This window comes from Pongo pygmaeus, chromosome 4 (assembly GCF_028885625.2).
Source record: "Pongo pygmaeus isolate AG05252 chromosome 4, NHGRI_mPonPyg2-v2.0_pri, whole genome shotgun sequence".
In the NCBI taxonomy this organism is placed as follows: Eukaryota; Metazoa; Chordata; class Mammalia; order Primates; family Hominidae; genus Pongo; species Pongo pygmaeus.
This window is the reverse complement of record NC_072377.2, coordinates 84,903,366-84,918,148: the sequence shown is the minus strand read 5'-3', so window position 1 is coordinate 84,918,148 and position 14,783 is coordinate 84,903,366. Positions and strand designations below refer to the sequence as shown.

At 43.3% G+C, this 14,783-nt stretch overlaps 1 protein-coding gene across 4 annotated transcripts in view; it reads right to left on the bottom strand.

The window, feature by feature from the left end:
• The window catches only part of RASGRF2 (Ras protein specific guanine nucleotide releasing factor 2), a 280,941-nt gene that overhangs the window by 27,038 nt on the left and 239,120 nt on the right, over nt 1-14,783 (bottom strand). For all 4 annotated transcript variants that reach the window (XM_054489810.2, XM_054489812.2, XM_054489811.2 and 1 more), the window contains exon 19: nt 1,653-1,765. In XM_054489810.2, the coding sequence (XP_054345785.1) occupies nt 1,653-1,765 (113 nt within the window). The remainder of the gene's footprint in view (nt 1-1,652; nt 1,766-14,783) is intronic.

The following is a 14,783-nucleotide window of genomic DNA, read 5'->3' as shown; positions in this document are numbered from 1 at the left end:
ATCTGAAAACAGACACAGTAATGGAATCCCTGGGCTTATTTAGATGTTTTCGTAGAATGGAAAAAGTGAAGAAGGCCCCTAACTGTTTCCTAGGGCTGCCCTAATAAAATCCCACAAACTGGGTGGCTTAAAACAACAGAAATGTATTGTCTCACCTTCCAGACAGAGGTCTGTAATCGAACTGTCAGCAGGGCTATGCTGCCTCTGAATCCTGGAGGGGAACCCTCCCTTGCCTTTTTAGCTGCTGGTGGTTTGCCAGCGATCTTTGGCCTTCTTTGGCTTGCAGCTGCATAACTCAGTCTCTGCCTCCATCTTCAGATGGCGTTGTCTCTGTGTCTGTCTTCCATGGTTGACTTCTTATAAGGACACCAATCAAAGTGAATTGGGGTCCACCCTACTCCAGTACCTCATCTTAACTGATTACATTGGCAATGGCCTTATTTCCAAATGAGGTATATTTTGAGGTATGGGAGGTTGGGACTTAAATATATCTTTTAGGGGGTAGGGAGATACAATTCTACGCATAAAAGCCCCTACACCAAAGAATGGTCTGGCTATGGGATCTTCAGCTAATGGGGGGCTAAGAAAGACCAGTTGCTACCACATCACAAACCAACATCTGGTGTTGCTGCATCAGGGAAGGACTTGCAAAAACATGGACTGAGCTAAAATAGACTGCCTGTGGATGACACAAACATTCTGGATAACATGTAACAAGGAGACAATGCAGCCAAGCTTTGAGGAAAGGAAGGGTCATTTCTAGAGGTTGTAAATGAAGAGGGAACTAGAAATGAGAGTGGTAAAGAAGTACCGGACCCTGGCAGAGAGATGCTGGGCTTCCCATCCCCAAGCAGGGACAGAGGACGTAGTTATGAGTGAGCTGGGAAGCTGTAACTGAAATGTCTGCACAAAGCTAGCGATGGCTGCCCTTTCCACATAGAGTGGACAAAAAAAAAATCCACCCACCAGTTCAGGAAGCTACAAGAAAGCTTGTTACCCACTTGGATACTGGGTGCAACAACTATGGACACAATTTCTAGCAGTACACCCAAAGTTGAAGCCTTTATCACATAGAAGTGTGGAGTCATACCTTATACAATCCCCCATAGTCATACCACCTATGTGATGTGGAAATCCTAAACTGACAAGCTGTAGAAAAGCTGGTCGAGGACCAGTGAAATGAGCCAAAGAAAATTCATAACTACTCTGTGATGTCACATCCACATTTTAGGTGCACGAGACTCCCACAGACACGACCACTCTCACAAACATGAGCTTACAATAAACAATTACAACCCACAGGAGGAAACATCACTTTTCTTTTATGCCTGCTGGACTCGCAGGAGACGCTCCTCAAGGGTTCCTTTCTTTAATTGTTGGTTCTAGAGTAAACCGCTGTCTGCCTCCATAAATAACAGCAATTGCACTCCACACGAGTTATACCACCCTGTCCCAAGTCTTCCTGAGACAGCAGACCCCAGATTGCCCCCAGGAAAGAGAAGATAATACATAACACTTTACTGCTGAGAACATAGTCCCCACTGTCCCCAGGATTCTAAGATTTATTCTTCTGGTTTGCTAGGCTCTTATTTTCTATGAACATAGCAGGAATCAACCAATGTCATCCAGTTGGCATCTTCAGTTGCCTTCACCTGAGGATATTTGCGGTGGCTTTCCTTTCTTGGGGAAGAAGGTCTGGGTCTCGCAAAACTTCTTCTAGCAAATTTAGGACATTCATCTTTAGTTCATTGTTGAGTTCGAAATCCTGTAAAATAAAATACATCTTTTTAAATTTTAGTTTTGAAAGGGTTAGCTCTATGACACATGACACCATTCTCCATGATAAATTCTCTAGAAGCTAGGTATGGAAATTAAAATGTATGGACCCTAGAGTTCCCTGCCACACCTAGGGTCCTGATTTAATTGGTTTGGAATGGGGGTCTGTTATTGGTATTTCTGACAGGCTCCCCCGGGGGGCTCCCCAGGGGGTGCAAATGTGCAGTCAGTGTTGAGAACAACTGCCTCTAGGAACAGCCATTGGGAAGGGTCCTTAACAGAGCTTACAAGGCCCTGGCCCACCCCTCCAGCCTCTTCTCTCACACTGCTAGCATCCCTGTGGCCTGCAACACATACCACGCCCCCAACACACTCACACTGTCCTAGACTTATCAAATGCCTTCAGTTCCTCTAGAGATATGTGCTTCCCGTAGCCTGGAACACTATGCCGCCTCCACACATTTATTTCTATTCATTTTTTGGGCCTAGGAGATGATATACACTCTCCCTGGAGTCTTCTTAATTCACCCAGTGGGATCGGGAGCTTTTCTTTGTGCACCCGTGGCACACATAGCTCATGGCTGTCAACTCCCTGTATTCCATTGCAAGGGCCAATTTAATTGCCTGGCTTTTTTCTGGACCATGAGTAAGATCAGTAACTGTGACATACCAGTATCTCAAAGAATATTTGCTGCAAGAATAAAATCTGTCATTTAAGCAGTAACTTGAATGAAAATATGCTAAGGCTATCAACATCTATATCTACATCAATATAGATATGCTAACAGCTAAAGAATGATACAGACTAATGGGGCCACGTCGAATGAACATAGAAGTGAGATTGAGGAGGCACCCACTGGGGAAAGTTGGGAAAATATGAGCATCAAAATGAATAATGAGAGTAATGAGCAATAACCAGTTTAATAAGAACCTGTAAGTCCTTATTGATATTGATGCTCACAAAGACAGATTTTAAAAAGGTAGAAAATAAAACTATTCTTCTTCTTCTTTTTTTTTTTAAATCACAGGCTCTCTCTCTGTCACCCAGGCTAGAGTGCAGTCATGTGATCATAGCTCACTGCAGCCTCCAATTCCTGGGCTCAAGGGGGTCCCCCACCTCAGCCTCCCAAGTAGCTGGGACTACAGGTGTGTGCCACCACGCCCAGCTAATTTTTTAATTTTTTGTAGAGACAGGGTCTTGCCATGTTGCCCAGGCTGGTCTCAAGCTCCTGGGCTCAAGTGACCCTCCCATCTCAGCCTCCCAAAGTGATGGGATTACGAGCGTGAGCCACTGCACCCAGCCTAAAGCTATTCTTTATAGTAGAATACCAAATAGTAGATGCAAAGAAATAAATGAGTTAGAAAATCACCATTTTCTTTTTTTTTTTGAGATGGAGTCTCACTCTGTCACCCAGGCTGGAGTGCAGTGACGTGATCTCGGCTCACTGCAACCTCCGCTTCCCAGGTTCAAGTGATTCTCCTGCCTCAGCCTCCTGAGCAGCTGGGATTACAGGTGCATGCCACCACGCCTGGCTAATTTTTGTGTTTTTAGTAGAGATGGGGTTTCACCATGTTGGCCAGGCTGGTCTCAAACTCCTGACCTCAAGTGACCTGCCTGCCTCGGCCTCCCAAAGTGCTGGGAGCCACCACACAAGCATGAGCCACTGCACCCGGACACAAATCACCATTTTCAACCAAAGCAGTAATCACTGATTCAGGCAAGGATCATGACTAAATGCTAAAATGGTTGAATGAAGTGTATTAGAGAACAGAATTAACAGTGTCAGAGTACACCTCAGAGATTACTTATTAATTACAAAGGGAGAATCTGGCAGATATCACCTTACCCCAAGTGATCAAAGTTACCATCCCCCATGATGGAAGAAACCAACATCATATGTCTACTAATGTAATGCTCTGTAATGTAATACATCCTTAGTATTTCTGCCTAAAATGCATAAATTGATCTAATTCTGAAGAAGCATTGGTCTGTACTTTTCAGAAATGTCAGTGTCATAAACAACAGAGACAAACTGAGGTACTCTTCCAGCTCAAAGGACACCAAAGGGATAACAGCTAAATGCAACCTGTGAACCTGGAGTCAAGAGGCGAATGCTTTAAAAGAGCATTACTATGACAACTGGCAAAAATGGAATCAGGACTATGCACTAGTAGAGAGCATTCTGCCAATCTGAAATTTTCCTGAATTTGATCATTTTACTGTTGGCTATGTAAGAGCAGGTTCTTCACTTATACACTATTGGTGGGAATGCAAATTAGTTCAGTCCCTGTGGAAAGCAGTTTGGAGATTTCTCAAAGAACTAAAAATAGAACTACCATTTAAATCAGCAATCCCTGGGTATATACCCAAAGGAAAATAAATTGCTCTACCAAAAAGAGACATATACTTGCATGTTCATTGCAGCATTATTCATAATAGCAAAGACACAGAATCAACCTAGGTGCCCATCAACGGTGCATTAGATAAATAAAATGTGGTAAACATACACCATGGAATACTATGCAGCCTTAAAAAATGAAATCATGGGCCAGGTGCGGTGGCTCACGCCTGTAATCTCAGCACTTTGGGAGGCCGAGGCAGGTGGATCACGAGGTCAGGAGATCGAGACCATCCTGGCTAACACGGTGAAACCCCGTCTCTACTAAAAATATAAAAAATTAGCTGGGTATGGTGGCAGTCACCTGTAGTCCCAGCTACTCTGGAGGCTGAGGCAGGAGAATGGTGTGAACCCGGGAGGTGGAGCTTGCAGTGAGCCAAGATTGCGCCACTGCACTCCAGCAGCCTGGGTGACAGAGCAAGACTCCATATCAAAAAAAAAAAAAAAAAAAAAAAAGAAAAGAAATCATGTTCTTTAAAGCAAGATGGATGAAGCTAGAGGCCATTATCCTAAGCAAACTAATGCAGAAACAGAAAACCAAATATCACATTTTCACTTATAAGTGAGAGCTAAATCTTCGGTTCACATGGACATAAAGATAGCAACAGTAGACACTGTGGACTCCAAAAAGAGAGAGGGAGATGGGGGCAAGGGCTGGAAAACTTCGTATTGTATACTATATTCACTATCTGGGTGATGAGATCAATAAAGCCCAAATCTTAGCACCACACAAAACCTGCATATGTACCCCCTGAACTAAAATAAAAATGCAATTTTTTTTTTAAAAGAACAGGTTTTTGTTCTTAGAGGGAGTCTGGGGAGAGAGAGAGAGAATACATGTTAAACATGTGAATGATTACTGAGGGATTCTTTTATTCTGGCAATTTTTCTCTCAAAAAATTTTCAAGATAAATGTTGGGAAAAAAAGAACAAAAAGGTAGAATTGTCTCTCTTCCATTACTTAATTAAATGTATCCTTATAAAACACGTACAGGCAGCAGAGAGGAATTGTTACATATTCAGAGATGAACTGAACACTGCAAAGTCCTGCTTTTGAGGATCTTACTCTGATAGACTATATCTTTATATGTACAGACATGAGTGTTTATTTTCTCCCATATAAAGTTACTTATTATAATTACATTTTAACTTTAAGGAAAGTAATTTTGAAGCACTGACATTCTGAATCCTTTTAAATGATTGGAGAGAACATTGTTAATTGCAACGAATCAGCTAAAAAGAAAAGAGCAAGATTTTACTATATTTGGTAAAAACAATTAACAAGATCGTAATTTCACAAATTGTAGACAATGCAAGTCTAATCTAATTTGAATTTAGTATTTTTGTACCTCAGTTGGGTAGCAGATGGTGTAATAAATTATTTCCAATATTTTACTTTTCACTGTTTGACCATAGTCCCAATTCTTCAGAAACAAGAGCCACTGGGGCCCAGGAGCAACATAGATGTCAATATCTCATCAATATTAAGGCTTCAGATGATGTTTTCCTAAAATGTCACCTATTTATTGCCAAACACCTTTTTGCTATTAATTTTTTTTAAATGTATGTAAAGAGAAGAGAGTAATAGTTTGCCAGTGTTCTTTCCTTTGGTTCCACTCTCTCCCTCATTTCAAGGTAAAGGGATGTTTGTAAACAGTTAATGCTCTCACCTTTGTCAATCTTTGTGCACTACATTCTCAGCCATCAGGACTTTATTTCCTTAATGAATATTTCATATATATTAGTGAGACAACCGAGTCCTCATGTAGCTATGTCAGGTCTCTAATGATGCAAATAATCTGATTATCATAAATGCACGATTAGTGTGAAGGATATCAGGCTACTGTTTAGACCGTGCTGAGGGCCAATTAGTGGTTTAATCAACGGCATTAGTGAGTACCTACTGTGCCCCATACTGGGCTCAACGGGGGAGGGGGGGAGTCGGGGGGGGGACGCTTCTGGGGCCCCAGGACGGCAAATGTGGCAAAGGTCTTGTTAAGAAAAACATAATGTAATTTTATTATTTTGAACTCTGGGAAGACTGGTCTGAGAGGGACCTTTGAAAGACTTAATGAAATCTGCCAAGACACTATTTGAAGCATGACAAATGGTCGCAGTTGAATAGTTGCTTTGCTGCTGATGATATAAATCAGACTCTGATATAATGCAAGCAGAATCTCTGACAGCGGAGTATGAAATGGAAGAATTTTTGCCATCCATAATTTTCGCTTACATTTGCATACGTTTTTACAATGTACAAAGTGACCTTTAGTATATAATTTTTTGTTGTTATTTGTTTGTTTTTGAGACAGAGTCTCACTCTATTGCCCAGGCTGGAGTGTGGCACAATCTGGGCTCACTGTAGCCTCTGCTTCCCAGGTTCAATGGATTCTCATACCTCAGCCTCCCGAGTAGCTGTGACTACAGGTGCACACCACCACGCCCAGCTAATTTTTGTATTTTTTGTAGAGATGGGGTTTCGCCATGTTGGCCAGGCTGGTCTCAAACTCCTGACCTCAAATGATCTGCCCTTCTTGGCCTCCCAAAGTGCTGCTGTTACAGGCGTGAGCCACAGTGCCCGGCCGTGTATATAATTTTAATCCTTCCTTAGCTGACCCAGCATCAGACAAGTCAGGAACCATAATCTCATGGTCTCCCATCACATATGGGCCACAGAGGCTGAAGAGAGGTGATCACACGGGCTGAGATGAGAAGCATGGGGAAATGGAGGGGCTGGGACAAGAACACCAGTCCTTCTGACTCCTTCATAGTCCTTTATACTTGCCCTTCTCAAACTGTCATGTGCACAGGGCTCACTAGGGGTTGTGGCTAAAATTAGATTCTGATTCAGAGGATCTGGAACAGGGATAAGGATTCTGCGTTTCCAACAAGCTCCCGGGTGATGCTGATGCTGCTGGCCCAGGGTCCACCTGTTGAGTAGCAAGACCTTACATTACCTTTGTTTTAGCTACCAAAAAAAAAAAAAAAAAAACCCTCAAAAAGTAAAAGAAATCTAGATCTTCTGATGTACTACCTAGAATGATTTTTTTACAAATGCATGTAAAATACAGAATTGGTCATTCAAAAGTCCCTGTTGAAAATACAGTAGCTGCTCCTCAATAAAAAGAAATGTAAAGCAGCAAAAAGACATTTGCCCTATTTAAATCCAGAGATAACTGATTCCTAATGTCTGGCTGACAGCTATGTTGTAATTGTCCGGCATGTAAATTATTGGCTACATTTCCCCAAGTCCTGAAACGGTGGAATAAGACGTACCCGAGCGCCTTCTCGGAGGCAGCAATCGAGGCGCCCACAAGATGGCGCTCCCGCGTCAGCATTGGCTCTGGCGCGGGCCCCCGGGTGGAGCCCGCAGGCCTGGAGGAGGGATGTCCAAGCCGCACGAAGCCTCATGCGCCAGGAGAGCGAATCCATGGCACCCAAGAGACCCCGAGGTACTTATTGAAGTTATCAAAGCAACAGCGTCTAATTTAGTTTTTGTTTTCCAATTCCTGAAGCAGGGATGCGGAGACAGAGGACTCGAACAAAGAAACCTTCCTGCTCTCAAAGGTGGAGCGCTCAGAAAATGCAAGACGTTTATATTTCATTCTCTGAAAAGAAGCCCATAGCTCTTGTTCCTTCAAAAAGAATTTACTGAGCAACTCAACAAACAAGGCTCTGCACTGGAGGCAGAGCAGCACACTTCTGGGTGGGTTTGCACATGAAAGAAACATTAACAAAAGAAACCAGGAGAGGCTTGAGGAGGGCGTCCATCTGCAAGGGGCCCCCCTTGGGGATGCCCTACTGACCCTTAGGAGAGGCTGGGCCTGGAAACGCAGGTCCAGAAACCACCTGCAAAAAGGGGGTAGTTCTGGCCAGGAACAAGACAAAAACTGTCAGGGGATGGAGTGTGGCACTCAGCACATGCTTAGGAGCAAAACATTGTCCGCTGATGATTTCAGAATCCTCTAAGGGAGAGATGCTATTGTGAGATGAGTCTATTTTACCAAAATTGTATTGACTCTACTCCACATGTTCATAAATAATTAGGAAAATCAGCATTTTCCCTGGATCGGTTAAAAAAAAAAAAAAAAGAACAACAACAACAACAACAACAAAACCCTCCTAAAGTAATAAGTAAGACAGTGAGAGGTTGCCCCATGCTAGGTAATTTTTTTTTGAGACAGAGTTTCACTCTGTCACCCAGGCTAGAGTGCAATGGTGTGACCATGGCTCACTGCAGTCTTGACCTCCTGGGCTCAAGGGATTCCCCCCACCTCGGCCTCCCAAGTAGCTGGGACTACAGGCACATGCTACCATGCCCAGCTAATTTTTAAGATTTTTTTTTTTAGAGATGGGGCTCTCTCTATGCTGCCCAGGCTGGTCTCCAACTTCTGGGCTCAAGCAATCCACCTGCCTTGGCCTCCTGAAACGCTGGGATTACAGATGTGAGCCGCCACACCTGGCCACATTTTAGCTACTTTATTATCTTATTTAATCGTCAATAGCAATCCTGCAACATATTTACTATCATGATTTCCATTTTGCATATGGGGAAGTCCAGGTACAGAAAATCTACGTATCTTATCCAAGGTCACACAGTTAGCAAGTGGCAGGCCCATGACTTAGATCCAGGCTAAACTCTTGGCTAAAGCCTGAGTTTTTAACTGCTAAACCACTCAGCCTCTTGAGAAAAAGCAACTATCAGGCTGGGCACGGTGGCTCATGCCAGTAATGCCAGCACTATGGGAGGCTGAGGCGGGTGGATCTACCTGAGGTCAGGAGTTCAAGACCAGCCTGATCAACATGGTGAAACCCCATCTCTATTAAAAAATATAAAAATTAGCCAGGCATGGTGGTGGGTGCCTGTAATCCCAGCTACTCAGGAGGCTGAGGAAGGAGAATCACTTGAACTCAAGAGGCAGAGGCTGCAGTGAGCCGAGATCGTGCTATTGCACTCCAGCCTGGGTGACAGAGCGAGACTCCATCTCAAAAAAAAAAAAAAAAAAAGCAGCTATCAGTGACTTAGTGGCTGCTGGCTTGGGGAAGGGAAGGCTGAAATGTCACAGTCACTGAGCCTGGAACTATTTCCCTTCACTGATGACCATTTGAGACAGGGATCTGGAAACTGTGGTTTCCAGTCTGAATAAACTAGTTTGCATTAATGAGCCTAGATCATACACCAGAAAAATCATCTGCAAAGCAATAAATCAGATTTTCTAGCACTTTAAAACAAATCCCTGTTGATAGCTTAGGCATTTTAGAAATGATATCCATTCTTTCAGGAGAGCAGGGTAGTAATTAGTAATTTACTATACGTGGCCAAGGGAACTCTAGGACACTGGGAAAATCTGATTCTATAAACACAGTTTGAGGCTAAAGAGAATTATGAGAGTAATTTTCTCAGTGTAATAAGTACAGTATATTCCTAACGGTGGCCAGAGGTTTTAAAAGGAAAGTGGAAATACTGCAGAGTGTATTAAAGTCACACAAATAATTTAAAAATCTGGAACAAAGAGCTTATAAAGAAGGACTCAGGATGTGTTGAGCTCAGAAATAAGAGGTGGGGGTTTAACTTAATGATTTTCAAGAAAATGAAAAACATACTACTGTTTTCTGTCTTGACTACACAAGATGAAGAATTTAAATTGTGGTGTAGAGTTAGGTTAGACTCGGGCCAGTTTGTAAACTGGGAAGCTGAGGCAAAGGCACTGAATGATCATGATATGTGCAAATCAGCCTTGACAGGTCTGGGGTACACAGGTTTGCATTCCTCATGTTCGTGAACTAGAGACAACCTCCTAAACCAAGGTGGTTTTCAACTCTTCTGAGGAGAGGAGACCTATTCAAAACTTTAACATTGAAACCCTCTTCCAGGGGAGATTGTGCTGGCTAAAACCTGGGATGGGAGCCTCTGCAGGGGACCTGCTCGCCTTGCCCACCGGCCACCACCACTGTCCTGCCTGCGTCAGCACCACCTTGGGGCAACAGGGACTCTGAATCAGGGCTTCTCGCTGGAAAAGTGAAAGGGCAGGGTTTTCTGGCACTTTCCATTGCCTAACTACAAAAATATTTTAAAAGCCTCATTGTTCACACGATGAAAAAGAACATTCTAATAGAAAAACATAAGGAAGGGCAATAAGTTTGGAATTAAACCCTACACAGCAATACGACAGTAATTCTAAACTTTCCAATACACGTTCGATACTTACTAGTCATTAACTACTCATCAGGTTCTTGAATCTTCAAAGAGGAACAGAATGTAGAGAAAATATATGCCTGACAATCATCTGGGGACTTATGTTTCAGGTAGTAAAACCCACAGACAATTAAACCCCAAATCTGGTAAGCTCTGTGCCTTGCTCCTGGTTAGCCCTCAAACGTTTGTTGAATGAATGCATAAAAGCCCATGGGGGAGAATACTTGACTCTGAGACAAGTGGTAATAAGCTACCTAAGTTTTAAACTGGTGGTTTGGGAAATTAGTTTAGCAGATGTGAAGTGGGAGGCTACTGGGAGAAGGCACAGCGAAAATGTGGAAGATATGTTAGAACAAAAATAACTGGGAAGAGGCAAATGGCAATGAATGACACTAATTCAGTGAGAAGGAAAAAACTCATCTAGAAAACTATTTATTTGATCATTTGCTGACAAATGACTCTGCATTTGAATGACTGCTAAAATTCAGCCCCTAGTTCTGAACAGCTGTGCATACAGGAATCTTTAAATACTGCCCCACAACCCCGGAATCAGATAGCTTCCAAGCTTACATCTTTATGCCCCAAAAGGGAATCAGTCAGTTTAAAAAGCACTTACCAGAAAAAAAGAGAATTTTTTTTTTCAGATGCTGTGTTTTCCATTAGGTAGGTGGTAAATTTATATGGATTGTCGTTTTCAAGAAAATGACAAAGACCAGAGGGAAAAAGAAAAGTCTGGAAGGGAATCCTTTTATTGCCAATATTTAAAACTGTATTTAACTTTCTTAAATAATGCCCTTTGCCAACAAAATTATCTTTGAGTTTAACTCTAATATAACTAGAAAGTAGTCTATTAGTTATACTTTTGTTTTTACCCTGATCCATAGGAGGGAAAAAGACTGATAAAGAAAGCTGGTGGGTGCATCCTTCCTTCCCCAAGGAGAAGATGCACTTAGAGTTACAGGAAGTAGCATCTTTGACATTCACCCAAGGAGAGACTTTATGCAAAGAGATTGGGAGCTGTAAGTTAGTGACATCTGAGAGCAGAGTGGAGAGCAGAGGAACACAAAGAGAAAGGCAACAGGCAAGGCAGAGCTGTGGGGCCTTGAGAACCAGTTGATAACACAAATGTTAAGTCAGGTCTTGGCATTCTGAGGCAGCTCTGAAGTGATGGAGAGCACTGGTCCAGACCTGGTCAGATCAAACAAGGACCAGGTGATGTCAGGACCATTGTTCCCCATGCTGAGGGTTGCATGCCACAGTCTCCAGAAATGCTTCCAAGGTCCAAGAGTGGTTACAAGAGTGGGGAGACAAATTAGGAAAAATAAAGGCTCTCCATGGCACTTGCATCAGAAAACTCTTACAACAGAGATAAGAAGCTATCGAAGTACATAAAATTCCATCAACGAAATCCATCCACAAAAGATTAAGGAATCCCACTAGTCCAATGGGGAAAACGTTTCGGTTTCGGCAGCTAATGAAAACGGAAAATCAGTGCCATTGAAGGCATGCTTCCTAAAAGCTTAAATCTAGCTTATGTTAGCTTAATAAATCCTGCTGTAAATGTCTCACTGTAAGGAGAGTTTAAAGGATAACAATAGGGATGTATAAAAAATAAGAAAAAACTTTGGTAAGTAGTTCAAAGAACTAGGATTTTCTTACTTGGTTGGTTGTTTGCCTGGACCAGAGAAAAAGAATAAAAATCTATCTTTGGAATTAAAAAAAAGAAAAGAAAATCTATATTTATCAGATAATAGTTTCTTACATTTCATATTTTCCAGAGAGATATGACAAATAATTCATTTGTGCATTATAACTCCACACAGATAATTTTGCCAATTTTACCAATGTGGAAACTAGCAAGCTAACAATGGAATCCAAACTAGTGTGCAAGTTTCCAGGTTTCTCTCCTCATCTGAGACCTTTTTGACCCAGGAATCTCTGAAGAACTGAAGTGAAATCTGATGCCTAAGGCATCTGTTCTGAGGGGAGGAGAGGGCAGCGGTCAGTAAAAGATCACAGCAGGACCCAGCACTGCTGTAAAAATAAGGGTCAGCCTATGTGTCCAGGAAATCAGAAGGGGCCAAAAGGAACTGAAGTTGCTGGCCTATTTAAATTAAATGGAGCATTCTCTATTTCATTTTGGCAGCTGTCATGGGGAATCTGTTTGTGAACAAACACTGGTGTGTGCCTGGTGGATGTTTGGGATCTCTTAGCTGAGATACACAGAGGTTGACAGTGTGTTGACAGCTAGAAGTGAATGGGTGCTGATAAATAATAAAAGGGTGAGACTGACCTAAAAAGTCCGTCGGGCGCAGTGGCTCACGCCTGTAATCCCAGCACTTTGGAAAGTTGAGGCGGGTGGATCACAAGGTCAGGAGTTCGAGACCAGCCTGGTCAATATGGTGAAACCCCGTCTCTACTAAAAATACAAAAAAAATAGCTTGGTGTGGTGGCGCATGCCTGTAATCCCAGCTACTTGGGAGGCCGAGGCAGGAGAATTGCTTGAACCTGGGAGGTGTAGGTTGCAGTGAGCCAAGATTGCGCCACTGCACTCCAGCCTGGAGACAGAGCAAGACTCTGTCTCCAAAAAAAAAACAACAAAAAAAGTATATAGGCCATCGATTATCCTCTGACATGGTGATTGTATAAAATCATCTGTGGCTAGGCACAGTGGCTCATGCCTGTAATCCCAGCACTTTGGGAGGCGGAGGTGGAAGGATCACTTAAGGCAAGGGGTAGGTCAAGGCTATAGTGAGCCACGATCGCACCACTGCCCTCCAGCCTGGGTGACAGAACAAGACCCCCCATCTCTAAAAAAAAAAAAAAAGAAAGAAAAGAAAAGAAACACACACACACAGAAACAAACAAAAAACCATAAAACACCATTTGCAAGGTTGAAGCAGTAGAGAACTCATTAGTCATTTAAAAACATTTCATAACTGCTAGCATCTCACATTGAGACTAAATTTTGTCTTCTTATTCCTGGTATCCCCATCAGTCCCACCATCTGGGGACATGCCCAGGAGCCTCGTGGCACTCTGTGACCCCTGAGCAGTGGGCAGCATCTCACCCACTTGTCAAGGTGGGATATCTAGGGTCTTGAGGCTTCAAGAACAGCGGGGGTTTCCTGGCCCTTCACCGCAGGCAGCTCTGACTGTACCTCCTGCAGGCAGGTGGCCTGGGGAGGCTGGCCGGGGCGTCTGCTGTCACCATCTCAGCCTGCGAGGTGCAGTGGTTGTCAGCAGGGGCAAAGCACTCCTCCCTGCACCAGCCTTTAGCAAGTACAAATCCTTTGAGCAACACAAAATAGACTCAGGGTCTAAAGTAACTTTCCTAAGGAAAGATTGAGAAACAGGGAAAGCATTGGCAGTGTTGACATGTGCTATTCTCACTGTCCTGAGTCAGAAGCGGGTTTTTATGCTTCACATTTTGAGCAGTCTGCATCTCAACAGTTGGCCTGTAAGATGGAGAGGCTGCGAGATTGGGGGTTCCCGGCAAGAACTGTGCAGCCAGACGGTGGGGACTGAAACCTGCTGCTGCCATTTGCTATTGGTGGAACCTGAGGGAAATGGTTCAGTCTGAGCTTCCATTTCCCCATCTGTAAAGCAGTGGTAATAATAATATTGACCTCCTCTCCCTCAAACAAGTGGAGTCATGGTAAGTGACTCAATATTTGAAAATGACTTAAAATAGTGTCTGATATAAAGTAAGTGATACCGTATTTTTTTTTAAAAAATTGGGTTTCTGTCATTCAGAATCCATCCTCACAGAGGAAGCTACCTACCTTCATTCTAAGAATCAGGTTCTCAAGTCACCCATAAAAGACCATGTGCCCTGTATCATACATAACTAAACTGATACCAAACTTCAGGCTGCTCCTAGATGACTTCTATGCAATTCAATGTTTCGTCCTCCTTGCTCAGAGTCCTAGTGACACACTTCTCCACTGGAAGTCTCATCCAGCCATGGTGAAGGCTTAGGGAAAGGGGCTTTTAAAGTCTTGAACTTCTTCAGGAAGTGGGGACAAGAAGCCCCATTCACAGCAGAGAGGCATCTTTCTCCTATAAAGATCTCAAAGGTCAGGCCCCCATATGCTGAGATTGCCTTGCAAATGGAAGAGAAGATCCGCTCTTTAAGGGGCAGAGACCAAGCCAGGAGTGTGATGGAAAAGTATCCTGTGGCTGACTGACATGAGCCCGGATGGACGAGGAGGGCAGGGCTGGAAGCAGGCCAGGAGCCATCAGGAGAGGTGACAGCAGCAGGCCAGGAGCATCAGGAGAGGTGACAGCAGCTGCCTGCTCAATAGCTGGTTGTTTCTTTCGCTTTTCGTTCTCCTGCCTACACCGAAAATTCTGTGCTGTGTTTGTCCTGGCCCAACCTCCATTTCAGATTTGGAACAATGAACAAGAACA